The sequence below is a fragment of the Chinchilla lanigera genome, unplaced genomic scaffold (genome assembly GCF_000276665.1).
Source record: "Chinchilla lanigera isolate Chin_1 unplaced genomic scaffold, ChiLan1.0 scaffold00041, whole genome shotgun sequence".
In the NCBI taxonomy this organism is placed as follows: domain Eukaryota; kingdom Metazoa; phylum Chordata; class Mammalia; order Rodentia; family Chinchillidae; genus Chinchilla; species Chinchilla lanigera.
In genome coordinates, this window is record NW_004955442.1 from 6,407,021 (window position 1) to 6,423,038 (window position 16,018).

The 16,018-nt window shown below is 38.5% G+C and overlaps 1 protein-coding gene across 2 annotated transcripts in view; it reads right to left on the reverse strand.

Annotated features, from left to right (window-relative positions):
* Nucleotides 1-16,018, reverse strand: part of Snx29 (sorting nexin 29) — a 525,079-nt gene that overhangs the window by 324,659 nt on the left and 184,402 nt on the right. For both annotated transcript variants that reach the window (XM_013517836.1, XM_005391150.2), the window contains exon 14: nt 1,800-1,882. In XM_013517836.1, the coding sequence (XP_013373290.1) occupies nt 1,800-1,882 (83 nt within the window). The remainder of the gene's footprint in view (nt 1-1,799; nt 1,883-16,018) is intronic.

The window sequence follows — 16,018 nt, forward strand, 5'->3', positions numbered from 1 at the left end:
AGAGGGAGGCCTGCACTCCAAAAAAAAAAAACAAGACAAACAATGCTTCTTTCTTCCTAGATTTAAATTTTTTATTGTACCACGTCAAAGTTGTGTAAGTACAGATTTCACAAAAGGCACAGTCCTCACGTCGCATGCCTTAGAGTCACATGTCAAGATACACTAATCTCGAGCCCTATCACAGAGCCAGATTCCCAGAGACAGGGGCTGGCAAAGAGGCATATTTAATAAGCTCCCCAGGCAACTCATCTTCACATTAAAGTTTAAAAACTTTATAATACAAAGAACCAGAATATGAAGAGAAATAGCCAGGGTTTCTTTGCATGCTAGAGACATGTACAAGCCCTGTTGGCTCTCTTGGGCTTCCAATAAAAAACTTTAAAATGGAGGAAAAATACCTAATTCATCATAGTTACTGAGTCAGATGAATATACACTTAAACTTACTTAGAAGGATAAAAGAATGAACAAATACTATTCAACATATGTAGTGAAAGGCTAGGGACATAGCTCAGTAGCAAAGTAACTTGCATGATATGCACAAAGCTCTGGGTTCAGTCCCTAGCACTGCCAAAACAAACCCTATCACTGGGCAATAAGATGAAAAACAAAAAGTTAGAAAACCAAAACATACATATCTCTGCACAATAAAATGAATTCAGGGCCGTAATAGCAACATGTGTACAAAAAGTCCTGTAAGTCTAGAGAGGAAGCTGTGATTAATGCTGTACTAGAAGGCCCAAAACTGTTACAGCAACAAACCAAACATGTATTCAGCAAGGCATATGATTAAAAAAGCTCTGCTGATATGTTCATCCTTGTCACACAGAGATCATATGAAATACAGAAGCCTTACAGAAAATTTACATCTTTATGCAAGCCATATCCAGACTCCAATCCTGTCACCAACACATAAAAAATAACACCTATTTATTATACACTGGGTGCTATAGCTGTGAACTTCCTTTGCTGTTTCAGAAAATTCCCACATTGCCACTCACACAGCCAAAAAAAGAGCTCTAGAAAGTGAAGGGAGCCTGAACTCAAGGGCAGACCTACAATCATGGCACATCTATCTTTTGTTAAAATGCCCATCCTTTTTAAAGAAGATTCTGTTATGGTCAGTCAGCTGAGGACCACAAGACACTCACCAAAGTTAAAGATCCCTTTGTCACACTGATCTGAAGGACATTTTAGGAGAATCATGACAAACAAATGCATTGCAGCACCTTGTTAGAGATATCTGTCAGGTAAGTGTTTACTCTTCTGTTTACTTGTGGTTCTGATTAATAATATGAATAATAATTAGCTAAACATTATTCAGTACTTACTCAAAGGTAGGCATTATGCTAAGATGTTTACACAGACTGTCTCATCAGGTAGATGCTGTCAACTACCCCATTTTACGATGAGAAAATGGAGGCACACAGGTTAAAAAAACTTAACCATCCCTCCATTCTGTCATTCTGTGGCCACACCCCTCACCTGATGTGACTTAGTCATGTCATAAGACTCCCTACCACGCAAGTATCTCAAAATTTCTACCCATAAAATTTCCTAAGTACACAAATGATATGCTAAGTACATAAATTTATGCTAATAAATTTTTAGGAATCTTAGAGTATCAGTTTTTATTTACCAAAAATGCATAACAGGGTTTTCTATCTAATAAATTTTCTGGAATCCCTCCCAGTACCATTTTTCTAACTCATGTACATATGTGCTTAACCCCCTGCTGTGTGCCAGGCACAGGGGTTAAAGAAATGCTCACCCTTCCCCACCTAGGCTCAGTCTCCTCACCTTCAGCTGTTTGACCTTCTCTTTTCAGCATCTGGACAGCTCCTACATATTTCTTCAGCTGGACCTTAAGCACCTCGTTTTCTCTGCAGGTACAAGAATGTTAAAAAAAAAAACATATTTAAAACTTGGCAAGTTAGGCGTGCAGAGGGGCAGAGGAGAGGTCTATGTAAAGAGAAGCACATGACGTGCATCTTATAAATATTAATATAGTCTCATATTTCAGAGATCATCACTGAAGAAAGCCATGTCACCAAGCCATGTTTGTGGAACACCTTTAAGAATTTTCCTTTCAGAATGGGACTAACTGGCCCCACTACCCACAAATTTGGAGCACTACCACCTGAGCTATGCTCAGGCTGTTTGAATCTAACAATCTTTTAAGTGTCTACTCAGTGTCAGGCCTTCTGCAATAGTATCTCAATTTTCAGAAACATATACCAGGCACTCACTGTGCATTTACCTAGGGAATATTTTTACCAACTATCACAGGTATTAAACACTATTTGCCAGGTATCATGTCAAATTCTTATACATCATCTCATTAACTCTTTCCCAGACACTGACACCTCTCCCATTTTATAGATGAGCAAACTAAGGCATATTAAAAAACACATCAGTGGACCAAATCCCCCATTCCAACCTTATATAAAATTATACCATAGAACACAGAACCCAGTCTAAAACAAGAGTCTGCCTCTTGACTCCACTTCCCAGACACGTTGGCTGAGGATGAAATATGAGGATGAAATATGAGCAAAACTATCATTTGTTGAGTATGTTACCATATAGCTTAGACTTTATATGACCACTGACTCATGCATGCATGCATTCATCCATCCTTCATTAAGAAGAAACATATAGGAGAGGAGATGAACAGATAAGGTCTCTGACCAAGGTCACCAATAAGACACAATGCCAAGACCTGAACCCTTGTGTCATTGTCCACCCCACCCCCAACTCCCCGCCACCCAGACCTACAAGAGCTTTTCTCTCTTTGGGACTTCAAACTTGATCTTTCACAAGCTACCCCGAAGAGAGCTGCCTCCCCTAAATTCTGTTTCTGCCCCTCCTTTCCACTTCAGTTCTTATGCTTGAGTTCCTTTAAACAAGCTAGAATCTTTCTTCATGAGTAAAAAAGCTCAAGACTGGGTTTCTTCTGTGGTTGTTTTTTAAAAGGGGGTGTGAAGGACTACCTGGACAGCTCCCCTTGAAAGAAAAGTATTTGGCCCCACCTCTGTGTATTGATATGCACAGAGCTGGCTAGGACTTTTCCTTATCTCCCCTCATTTGGCTTTAAGCAATGCAAATGGGTCTAGCCAAGGTGCTGACCTATAGTCTTTAAAGCAATAGGACAAGTCAGTGATGCCTCACCTGTAGCTCCCAAGTAGCATGTGTGAGCTAGGCGAAGAGACGCCACCCTGCCAACCTCTCGGTTGAGATTGAGCCTCAAGAAAAGAGGTTATGATGTCTCAGGACATGAAGATAACACATCAAAGCTGAAGCACTGACCACAAAACATTACATACTCCCTCAAACTGTTATGCAGATTACACTTTCCGCAGCTCTTGGGTGCTCTCTCTCTCTCTCTTGCTCCATATTGCAGAGAACTATCCTCCTACCTAGCCTGGCTCACAGAGTTTATGTACTTACTTCCCACCAGTCTCACAGTGACTCATCTCCAAGCCACTTCCCTCTTCATGAATTAATAAAGCCTGGGTTCAGCCCTGGGTCAAGGCCTTTGTTCCAGTTAGCCATTGTTCTAACTGGACTTAGGACTCCTTGGCTCCCACAACTACAAATATGCATTAGTGTCTTTATTCTTGCCCTGGGTTGCACTGGAAGTGGTCGACTGGAACGCCAGTAACTTTCCCCTGGGATTACAAATATAAACTTCACCAGACCATGAAGAGGTCCAGGAAGGGCTTAGGGGTTGGGGGGTTGTCACTGCAAAATAAGCAGAACGTAAGTAAAAATCAGCAAAACCTCAATGCCTTTAAATAAATCTCTAATGGATTTTGATATCCATCCTATCACATTCCTCTCTAAGTACATGTTATAGTTTGGCTAGATGTCCCCCCAAAGGCTCATGCAGTCAGAGGCAGCTGGATCTAGGGTGTGTGATTACTAAATTAGCCTACCGATTAGTTTGGCATAGTTCTACTGGGATCAAGGATGTGATGCTAGGATTAAGAGTGTTATATTTAAGGGTGTAAGTGCTACCTGCCCTAAAAGTGGGTAGCCTGGATAAGATAGAAGGAACAGAAAAAGGCTTCTCAGTCAATTGCTCCCTTTTATTGTTTTTTGCCTGCCATGGACTGTTTCCCCTCTGCCATGCAACACAGCCATGGAGCCAGCCAAATACGGACTGGAACTTCTACAAACTGTGAACCGAATCCTTTCCTCTTTTCACTTTGGACATTGGGTATTTTGTCTCAGCAAGAAGAAAAGTAACTGAGACAGTACACACATACAATCTAAATATAATTTTCCATAGATGAATCATCTTTCACACCCTTTAAAACTTTTAGTTTGTTTGGGATCTTATTCCCTAATTTACTGTTCCACTCACCCCTTCCCCACAAGAACCAAGTGCAAAAGTCTGGTAAGTACATGTCATGCCTTATTTTACAAAGTAGGATCATATTATAAATTCTTCTGCAACTAAGTTGTCTCATTTAACAATTCACCACAGAGAGCCACTAAGTCAGTCTACTAATGGATAGACTTATCATTCCTTGGTATACATAAGCAACACATTTACTTAGCTGAAAAACATGGGGAAAGGAGGCTTGGGACTCAATATTTTGTCTATTTTCAGTGCCCCTGACTATACCTCAGCCTTCAAAAGCAGTATTTTCTTTGTATTTTTGCTTTTCTGCACTATATTATGGAAGAAACAGCATCAGTATCAAATGCAGGTACCACTATATACTTAGGTATCACCTGAGCACTCTACTTTCATCTTGGAACATTTAGAGAAAGTAAACCATAAAGGAGCCCCTTCCTCCTAAACAGCCTTTCGTGGACATTTCTATCAGTGTCTGCACTATTTGTCATCTGTGATACAAACAGCAAATGTTTGAAACTAAACAACAGGTCCTAAAAAGATTGTGGGGGCGGGGGGTCTTTCTCCAATGTGCAAAGATTATATAGCATGTTTACTCAAAAACCTTTAACTAGAACCTCATCACCCATCCCAACCTGCTTCCAATTATATGTGAATTCAAGTCACATAATATCTCAACATTACAGAAAGAGAGCAACTTATATACTTTTCTATATGGCATAACTTTAGCCAGAGTTCCCTAGAGAACATTTTTTCAAGAGGTACAATAGGCAGGCTCCACTTAGACCAGCTGCCAAGTGCATTGTGTCAGTGCTTGGCCGCTGTCTCTCATCTCATTTGTTCTCAGCAGACAGGCCAGGCTTCTGCTTCCTTGTTCATCTTCAACTCTGTGGCCAGCACTAAAACATTTCAGGGAGCTGCTTTTCTTTTAGTTTGAATCAATCTTTCAATAGTGTGTTAAGAGTCCATCTAAAAATCGTACCTAATGCAATACCAAGAACTGTAACATAATTGTGATTTCTATCAAAATGATGAGAGACTGGAGTGAATACATCAAACCACTGGATGGACACCTTACATCCAGGAGGAGCTATACATCCCCCCTACAACCGATTTTGTTCCAATGAATCTGTTTCCTTTTATGGGAAATTAACACTTTCAGATATCTCGAAGTCCCTCTTGAATAAAACTCAAACACTTGGCTAGTCACTGACCACTCCAACAGGCACTAAGCTTCAGACCACTAGAAAGGACCAGGTCCTTTTTGGTATTTAATTTATATTTTGAAGAAATACACATTTATAGGAAATTACAAAGATGATAACATGAGGTTTTATATACTTGAGTCCAGTTTCTCCCAATGGTCACATAGTACAGGGCAATGTTACAACCAAAATACCAACATGAGTACTATACTGGTTCCACTACTGTAACTGATGCTCATAATAATCCCTTGCCACAGTGTGTCTAGGATCATATATAGACTTCAATGATCACAGCAGTCAAACAGGCTAGGCCAAAGAGTGAAATAAATCAAGGAAGAGACTTAGGAATCAGCAAACTAGACAGTTCTTATCTCTCACCATAGCTTGGCTTTTTAATGCTTCCCCCCAAATCTTGATGCTGTGGGGAAGTGATGGAAACTTTAAAAGGTGGGTCCTAGTGAGAAGTCTTGCCCACTGGGTAGTGCCCTGGGAAGTGCCCTTACTGAGACCTAAGCACCTTTTCACCCCATAGCCCTGAGGTGAGTGGCTCTGCTCATCATGCACTACCAACCAATATGGGCTGCCTTGCCAGAGGCCCAAAAGCAAGAGGCCAGCCACAAGTACAGTAAAACCTCCAAAACTTCAGCCATAATTAACCATTTTCTTTATAAGATGACTATCTTAGGTATTTGTTATACTAACAGAAAGCTGACTAACATCTGCCTCATGTCAATTTTTTTGTAATTTAGCCTATTACTAGCCCAAGAAAATAACTCCTAGACTTTGGATGATTCATTTGCAACAAGGTAACAAGAGTTTAATTTGTAGACAGAGAAACTATGTAGAATTTATCATTCTTATCATTACTTAGATCTCTGTCAAAATTATCAACTAAAAATGCCTTTTTACTTGACACTTGATGAGTTTAATGGAACTGACCAATCCATTAAATGTTCCCTAAGTATGAAAGCCTTCAGAAACTCTCTGAGTTTGTGTGAGAGGTAGAGGAATGGCTGAGGGCCACTACTATAGGGACCTTCTACCCCAGCATAAGTCTCATCACCAGTAAGGCTATCTAAAATGCTAAGGACAGAAGTGCCCTCACATTTTTTTAAGAGCTTAGAATATTTACAGATATATATTGGATATTTTCAGGATGTGACCCAAGTATAAATATGAATTGCATTTATGTTTCATATGTACCTTATACATATAGCCTGAAGGTAGTTTTTTAATAATATTTTTAGTGGACCAATGCTTTTATTTTACCATACATGGAATTGAAGCCAAGGGTGCTCTAACACTAGTCTACATCTCCAGTTCTTTTTATTTTTTTACTTTGACACACATTCTCACTAAGTTTCCAAGGCTGACCTTGAATTTGTAATTCTCCTGCTTCAACCTCCTGAACAGCTGGGATTAGAGCACCCACCTGGATGTGTACCTGTTTTGACTGCCACCCATAACATAAGTCAGGTGTGGAATTTTCCATTTGTAGTTGTTAAAGTTTAGATCTGCACTGTGCCCCAAATGTCTCACATTTGGAAGGAGGGCCTGCTTAGAAAGAGCAAGTCCCTGCAGGTGTAACTTGGAAGGGTGTATTCTCATCCCCAGCTCCTCACTTCACTCTCTGCCTCCTGACCACCAGGTAGTGAAAAGCTTTCCTTCATTAGGGCCCTCTACCATCCTGCCTTGGAGATGGCCAAATATGGACTGAACCCACTGAAAACTGTGAACCAAAATAAACTTCTCCTCCTTGAAGTTGTGGTGTAACAACTTTCTCAACAATGGAAAAGTACCTAATATAGTGGTGTCATGTCAGTGCTCAAAAAATTTCCAAATTTTGGGGCATTTCAGACTCAGTGAACCATAAGCAAGAATTGTTTTAGGACAGTTCAACAAAATGACCCCAGTCAAACCCAGTTTGTTTAGCCTTCTATAAGAAACAAACCTCCATTTTGCTGCATTCCTGTCTAAATTCAGTGCCATGAGAAATCACAGAACAATAGGCTACTTAAGGTATCCTTCCTGAGGTTCTAATTTAACTGTAGAATCAAAAACCAGATTATATTCAATTCTAGGTTCAATTGTTTTATTTAATTTCAATTCTTTGAAAATTAATTGCTTATCTTTAGAGCATGTCTTTAAAATCACATGGTCAAGTCCTAAAACCAATATCACACTTAAAAAAATTAACCAAATATCATCAAGCACGGAGTGAATATAGCCATACAACTGAATTTAATCTCTACTAAACTCTGCAGAGCTGACCACAACCTAAGGCAGTCCCTTTTTCTTAGCACAAGAGGGCTATCGTGCTGGCTACAAAAAGGCATTGATTCATTCCCATTCATGTAGCAAGTATTTATTCAATACCAGGCAATGATCTAGGTGCTGGAAATATATCAATATACAAAAATAACAAAATTATCTAGCCTCATGGAGCTCTATTTCTTTCCCAATTTTTTAATTTTACTTTTCTGTTTGAATAGATATAGGATACAACATTTAAAAAGTAAAGTATGCAATATGACAAATATTGTTAATTTCCTATCATATTGTTTTGAAATTCTGTATCTTTTTTTTATTCAGATAAAAAATTTTAAAGTATTAAAAAAAAGTAAAGTGAGATTCTCTTCCACTTTCAGCCACCAAATCAGAATATCACAGTAGACCATCTCCCAAGAGGTAACTCTACTCTGCATTTTAGATTATCTAGCTAGTTTGCCAGGGGTATGCTGGTTTTTTAACTTTATGAACATTAAAAATACACAGAAAATGAGGCTAAACAGTATCATATGTACCTCCTATACAGGTCTTCAACTCAGCCACTCTTGTTTCCTTTCCATCCTCACCCACTAATGCCCCCTTCCATGGCCTCATATCATTCTGAAGTAAATTCCAGACCTAGAATATCATCCATAGAATTGAAAGGATATACTTCTAAATAGGAAGGAATCCTTTCACAAGCCAACTCCTAAAGCCAGTATTACTTTAAAAATTAAACAAACATCATCAAATATCCAGTCAATGTCCCTGACTGTCTCAACTTTTTTTTTTTTTTTTGAGTTTGTTCAAATCTGTATGAGAGTGCAACTCTTGGTAGGCTTTTACTTAGGAAAACTGATTCCTTTATAGAGTTAAAACAGAAAGCAAGGTGAGTAGCTCTGAAGTTGCGTATATGCATCTAGGCACAAATACCAGGCTTGCCCAGCCTAGCTGTGAGCCATGGGCCCACAGGTGAGAAAACCACAGGTGAGAAAAAGGAAGAATGAAGGCCTATGACCATTAGAAATCATAGATGTACAGTGCTTTGAGAAGTACTCAATGCACAAGGCACTCAATTAATAGTAATTTCTCTTATTCTTTATATTTTTTAAAGAGAATTTAAAAAAAGAATAATACCAAAATGCCAACAACACAGACAAAAACAAAAAAAGCAAACAATAAGAATGATACAGGGTTTCTGAACAAAATGATAAGGATTAACAGTGGTTGTTATATTACATATTTTTATCTTCATTGAAGTTAGTTAGATTACCAGATGTTGGAATACAAGACTAATTAAACCATTAAAGAGAATAAAAAATAAAAACAAAAAATTATAAATGATACAGAGTTTCACCAAACAAGATGACAGAAATTCAACGATGGTTGTTATGTTAGATATCGTTGTCTTCAAATTAGTTGTTCCGATTACCAGATATAAGCATGCAAAATTGGTCTACATAAATAAATAAAGTCTTCACTGTTCCTTTCAATAAACCATTAGACATCAGCAGTGCAATTTTCCCAGCCATCCTTCTGTGTATATATATTCCCTTCTTTCTTTCTTTCTTTTTCTCCTTTCCCTAATCCCAGTTGTTTTCTCTTTTGAGCAATTCCTTTCCCTTTCCCAATATCTATTGTATGTTTTGGGTTCTACTTACTCTTTCATGTTCTTACACTAAGGAGACAACATGATGTCCACACATGTGGGTCCGATGTATGTCACTTATGAGTATGATCTCTATTTGCATCCATTTACCTGTAAAAGCCTCAAGTTTATCTGTTTTTACAGCTAACTAAATACTCAACTGTGTAAAAATACATCTTTTTTATCCATTCTTCAGTTGATGGACTTTGAGTTGTTTCCAAGATTTAGCTATGACAAATTGTGCTGCTATAAATACGAATGCACATATATCACTGTGGTATAATGTCTTTAATTCTTCTGAGAAAATACCCATAAGGGGAATAGCTAGGTCAAGTGGGACCTCCAAGTCTAGTTTTGTGAGAAATCTCCACAGATTTCCACAGTGGTTTCACCAATCTACACTCCCACCAGCAGTGGAGAAGGATTCCTTTTTCCCAACAGCCTCTCCAGCATTTGTTGTTGGTTGATTTCTTAATGATAGCTATTCGTTCTGGAGTGAGATGGAATCTCAATGTTGTTTTAATTTGCATTTCTCAAATTACCAATGATGTTGAACATATTTCACATATTTATTTGCCATTAGTATTTCTTCACCTCAGAAGTGTGTATTCATCTCAGATGCCCATCTTTGGATTGGGTCTTTGAATTTCATTGGTCTGATTTTTAAAAATTCTTTATATGATCTAGACAGAAGTCTTTTGTCTGAGGGGCAGTTGACTAAATCTTTTTTCCCAATTTCTGCTATTTCTTTTTACTCTGTTGGTGATTTCTTTTGATGTGCAAAAACTTTTCAATAGATGAGATGCTAGTTGTTGATTTTTTGAACTATTTCCCATGCAGCTTGGTTTTTGTTCATGAACTCTCTGCCTACCCCTGTGTCTTCAAGATTTATACCTACTTTCTCATCCAGTAGATTTAGTGTTTCTGGTTTAATATTTAGATCTTTGATCCATTTCGACTTTAGTTTAGTGCATAGTCATAGACTTGGGTCTAGTTTTAGTCTTTGGCATGTGGAGAGCCAGTTTTTGCAGCACCATTTATTAAAGAGGCTACCTTTCTTCCAGTGAACATGTTTGGCCCTTTTGTCAAAGATGAGGTAACTGGGTGTGTTGGTAGTTATGTCTGCATCTTCTAATCTGTTCAACTGATCTTCAGGTCTCTTTTTTTGCCAGTACCATGCTGATTTTATCACAGTAGCTTTGCAGTATAATTTCAAGTCAAGGATTATGATGCCTCCTCCCTTGTTTTTGTTGCCCAGGATTGCTTTTGCTATTCTAGGCTGCTTCTAGTTCTAAATGAATTTTAGAAATGTCTTCTCTAGATCTGTGAGGTATACTAATGGTATTTTAATTGGGATTCCACTGAATCTGTACAACAATTTTGGGAGTATGGCCATTTTCACAATGTTGGTTCTTCCTATCCATGAGCACAGAATATCTTTCCATTTTCTGAAATCCTCTTCAATCTCTTTTTTCAGAGTACTTTAATTGTCTCTGTATAGATGTTTTACTTCCTTTGTTAGACTGATTCCTAAGTATTTCATTTTTTTACATGCTATTATGAAAGGTGTGGTTTCCCTAATTTCTCTCTTAGTCCATTTGTTGTGTACAGGAATGCAACTGAGTTTTGTTTGTTGACTTTGTATCCAGCTATGCTACTGAATTTAGTTATCAAATCTATAAGCCTTTTGGGGGAGTTTTTAGGGTCTTCTATGTACAGTACCATGTAATCTGAGAATAATGATAATTTCACTTCTTCCTTTCCTATTCATATTCCTTTTATTTCTCTCTCTTGTCCAATTCCTTATTGAATAAGAGTGCTGACAGTGGACATCCTTGTCTTGCTCCTGATTTTAAGGTGAAAGCTTTCAATTTTTGACCATTTAGAATGATGTTATCTGTTGGCTTGTCATAGATGGCTTTCATCAGGTTGAGGTAAAGACCATCTATTCCTATTTTCTCTAGGGTTTTTATCATGAATGACTGTTGTACTTTATCAAAAGCTTTTTCTGCATCTACTGAGATGATCATGTGATTTTTTTCTTCTGCTTCTGTTAATATGGTGTATTACATTAATTGGTTTGCATATATTGAACCATCCCTGCATTCCTTGAATGAATCCCACTTGGTCATGGTATATAATCTTCTTGATGTGTTGCATTCCATTTGTTAATATTTTATTGAGAATTTTTGCATCTATACTTATCAGGGAGATTGGCCTGTAGTTCTCTTCTTTGGTTGGGTCTTTCTCTGGTTTCGGTATCAGGGTAACACTTGCCTCCATTCACTTGTTAGTGAATTGGGGAGAATTCCTTCCCTTTCAATTTTATTAAAGAATTTGGAAGAATTGGCAGTAAATCTTCTCTAAATTTCTTGTAGAATTCAGCTGTGAATCCATCAGGACCTGGACTTTTCTTTGTTGGCAAATTTTTTATTACATTTTCAATTTCACTGTCTGATATTGTTATTCAGGATTTTTACGTCTTCTTCATTCAGCTTTGGTAATTTATATGTATCTAGGAATTGGTCCATTTCCCCTGTGTTTTCCATCCTATGAGAGTAAAGATTTTCAAAGAAGGTATTAATAATCTTCTGAATTTCTACAGGACCTGTAGTGATTTCATCACTTTCATTCCTTATTGCATGAATTTCAGGTTTTTCTTTCCTTTTCTTTTCAGAAGGTTGGCTAGAGCTTTATCAATTTCATTTATTCTTTCAAAGAACCAACTCTTTGATTTATTAATTCTTTGTATTGTTTTCTTAGTCTCTATTGCATTAATTTCTGCCCTGAGCTTTATAATTTCCTGCCTTCTTTGGGGTTTGGGCTTGACTTGCTCTTCTTTTTCTAGAAGCTTGAGGTGTAGCATAAGATTGTTTACTTGTGCTTGTTCTGTTTTCCTGATGTGGGAATTCACTGCTATAAATTTCCCTCTGAGGACTGCTTTTATTGCATCACACCGTAAGTTATAGGTTACTGCATTTTTTTTCAATTATAAATAGTGTTTAATTTCTTCTTGAATTTCATCTAAAACCCACTGGTTGCTCAGGAGGGTGTTATTTAATTTCCATGTGTTTATGGAGGTTTTATGGTTTCTTTTGTTGTTAATTTCCAATTTCATTGCACTATAGTCTGATAGCATGTATGGATAATTTCAATTCTTTTGCATTTATTTAAGCATGTTCTATGTGCTAGCACATCATCTATTTTAAAGAATGTCCTATGTGCAGCTGAGAAGAATGTGTACTCTGATGTTCTTGGATGGAACATTCTGTAAAGATCTACTAAGTCTGTTGGTTCACAAGTTTGGTTTAGTTCTGTTATCTCTTTGCTAATTTTTTGTCTAATTGATCCATCTCTTTGTGACAATGGGGTGTTAAAGTCCCCTGTTATGACTGTGTTGCTGTTTATTTCATTTTTCATGTATGTTAAAATTTCTCTTATAGACTTGGGTGCTCCTGTATTTGGTGCATAGATGTTTATGATTGTTATCTCTTCCTCTTGAAGATTTCCCCTAACAAGTATGTGGTGACCTTCTTTATCTCTTTTGATCATTCTTGGTTTGAAATTCACATTTTCTGCAAACAGAATAGCTACACCCACTTTTTTTTAGGTTCTTGTTGCATGGAATATCGTTCTCCATCCTTTGATTTTCAGTTTATGAATTTCCTTTTGAGTTAAATGTGTTTCTTGCATACAGCATATAGTTGGATTTTGTTTCTTGATCCACTCTACTACTCTGCTTCTTTTGGCTGGTAAGTTGAGACCATTTACATTAATAGTATAACTGATATGTATTAGCTTATCTTTGTCATGTTATTTTTCTGTTGTTAGTTCCTTCTTTTTCTCTCTGTTTCGTTGCTTGCTCTGCCTGGTGGTTCCTTTCTGTTGTTGTTCTTGAAGTTGTGGTCATTTTTATCTCTTTCTAGAATATCTTTTAGTACTCTGTGTAAGATTGGTTTGGCACTCCTGAATTTCTTCAGTTATTCTTTATTGTGGAAATATTTTTTTCTCCATTAATTTTGAATGATAGTTTCACAAGGTACATCAATCTGGGTTGGAAGTTGCTTTCTTTCAGTACCTGAAATACTTCACTCCAAGCTCTTTTTGACTTGATGGTTTGTGTTGAGAAATCTGCTGTGATGCTGATGGGCTTTCCTTTATAGGTGATCTGTTTCTTTTCTCTAACAGCTTTTAACATTCTGTTCTTTTGCTGAATTTCTGGGATCCTGATCACTATATGTCTGGGTGTAGATTTACTTCAGTTACGGCTAATTGCAGTTCTATATGCCTCACTTAACTGTATGTCTAATTCTTTTTCCATGCTTGGGAAATTTTCTGCTATTATTTCTGTAAATAAAAATTCTTTTTACGTCATTTGTGTTGACACCTGTGCTGTTTCACTGACACCTATTAATCTTATATTGTTTTTCTTTGCTTTGTCTTGCAGTTGTTGAATTGTTATGTCCTGATTCCTTGTTATTTTTAAGAGATCCCTCCTTTCACGATCGTTAGTGGCAATGCTGTCTTCAAGGTCTGAAAGTCTATCTTCAGCTTCATTCAAGCAGTTTTGCCAGCTTTCAATGGAATTTTTAATTTCCTGGATATCCATTTGAATCTGTTTCATGCATTCTAGTTCTTTCCTATATTGTTCATTCAAGGTTTACATGATTTTTCTATGCTCCTCTATTGTCTTTTTCTGTCTTCTTTGGATATACTGAGTAATTCTTTCATTACTGTTTCATTTCTTTTTTTTACCTGAGAGATTATTTCTGATCTGATGTCTTCTATGGCCTGATGGAGTCATTTCATTATTTCACTTGCCATCATTTCAGAAATTTCAGGTATATGACTTCTAAGCTCTTCTGTGTCATGTCTCCTGGGTCTAAGATTGCATTTTTTTCCTTCGTTTTGTCATTTTTGAAGATCTAGAGTTTCCCTAGAGATCAGCCTCACTCCCATGATGGTGTGGGAGTGATGGAGTGAGGATCTGATGGTCCCCGGTGTTCAGCGTGGCTCCTGTGATGGTTTGTGGGGGCAAGGTGTAGTTGCAGATGCTCCCAAAGCTTTCTGGCATTCAGTTGGCTGCTAGGTCAGGAGATAGGGGCATGGGAGGCTCACTGCGGTTCCTGAAGCTGCCTGGGGTTCAGCCCAGCTTCCACAAGGGGTGGGGGGCACAGGTTGTGGTCACTGAAGCTTCAGACATTGCCCAGGACCCAGCCCAGTTCCCACACTGGTGGGGTAGGGATGAGGGCACAGTCACCAAGGCCACTGACACTATCTGGGTTCAGCTCAGCTCCCGTGGAGATGCAGTGGGTGCAGGGAGAGGCCTCTGAGGCTCTACAATGTGTCCATGGCTCTGCCTGCCTCACACACTGTTGGGGAAGGTGCAGAGGCGGCTCACCAGGGTTCCTAAAGATGTCCAGGGTTCAGCCCAATTCCCACGGGAATGCAAGGGATGCAGAGAGTGACCACCAATGCCCCAGAAGGTGTCCAGGGCTCCACCTGCCTTGCACACTGGTTGGGGAGGGGTGGAGGTGGCTCACCGGAGTTCCTAAAGATGTCTCTTATTCTTTAGGGATACAATAGGCTTAAATCACACCAACTTTGGGCTTGTGACATGGGCTTTGTCTTTAAACTGTTTGTTTTTCCCAAGATACTCAAAATTTGGATTGTGCTTTTACAGGCAGCCTGTATTACCCTGATGGTGGTTCTGTTAAGGAGGATTATGTGCAGAAGGCATAAGATTATACGGAATGGGTTAGAACTCTGTCCTCCTGGGGTTTTCTGTCTTTATTGGGAGAGAAAAGAGTCAGCATGTAACTGAGAGCAGAAAATCCAACTAGAGAATGCCACATAGAAAACAAGGAATATCTAGTACCAGAAAAAGCTGGGTTAAAATATTAGCTCCAGGCCTGACCAGCTCTCTATACGGCCTCAGTGATGATGGCAGTGGCGACCAACACCTCTCAACTCTTCCAAAATGCACATTGAGTATCAAATAATATCCCAAATGTTTCCATGGTACACAACTTCCAGAATATCTCAGTGATTCTGGTCATAACAACTAGGTCATACCAACTTCCTGAGGGTAGACTGAATTTGTTACTGTCATCTCTCGCGGTAGAATTAACAGGTCATCACTTCTGAGATCAGTTCATAGGGAAATATGGGACCCAAGACAGGGTTAGAATAAAAGACATGGCCCTTCTGTATCCACCCAACTCCTTCTTCTCTTGGAACCTTCCCTGCTATATTATCGCTGTGCCTGTTTAGCCCCTTGTGCTTAACTGCCTTACTTGATTCATTTCAGATCACATCAATGCTATGAAAATGCAGATGGTCCTCTAGATGGTGCCAACCACAAAGGTCCCTCCTTCCATCAGCTGCAGCCTACTAGGTTCACCTCCCTATGGAGGACATCATCATCCACTGCCTGAGCTAGGGACCCCCTCGAGGTAAAAGTAGCCAGGTGGTGGCCACCCTAATTCCAACATCAGTTAGATGATCATTTCCAGAAGGGGTAGGGAAAGAT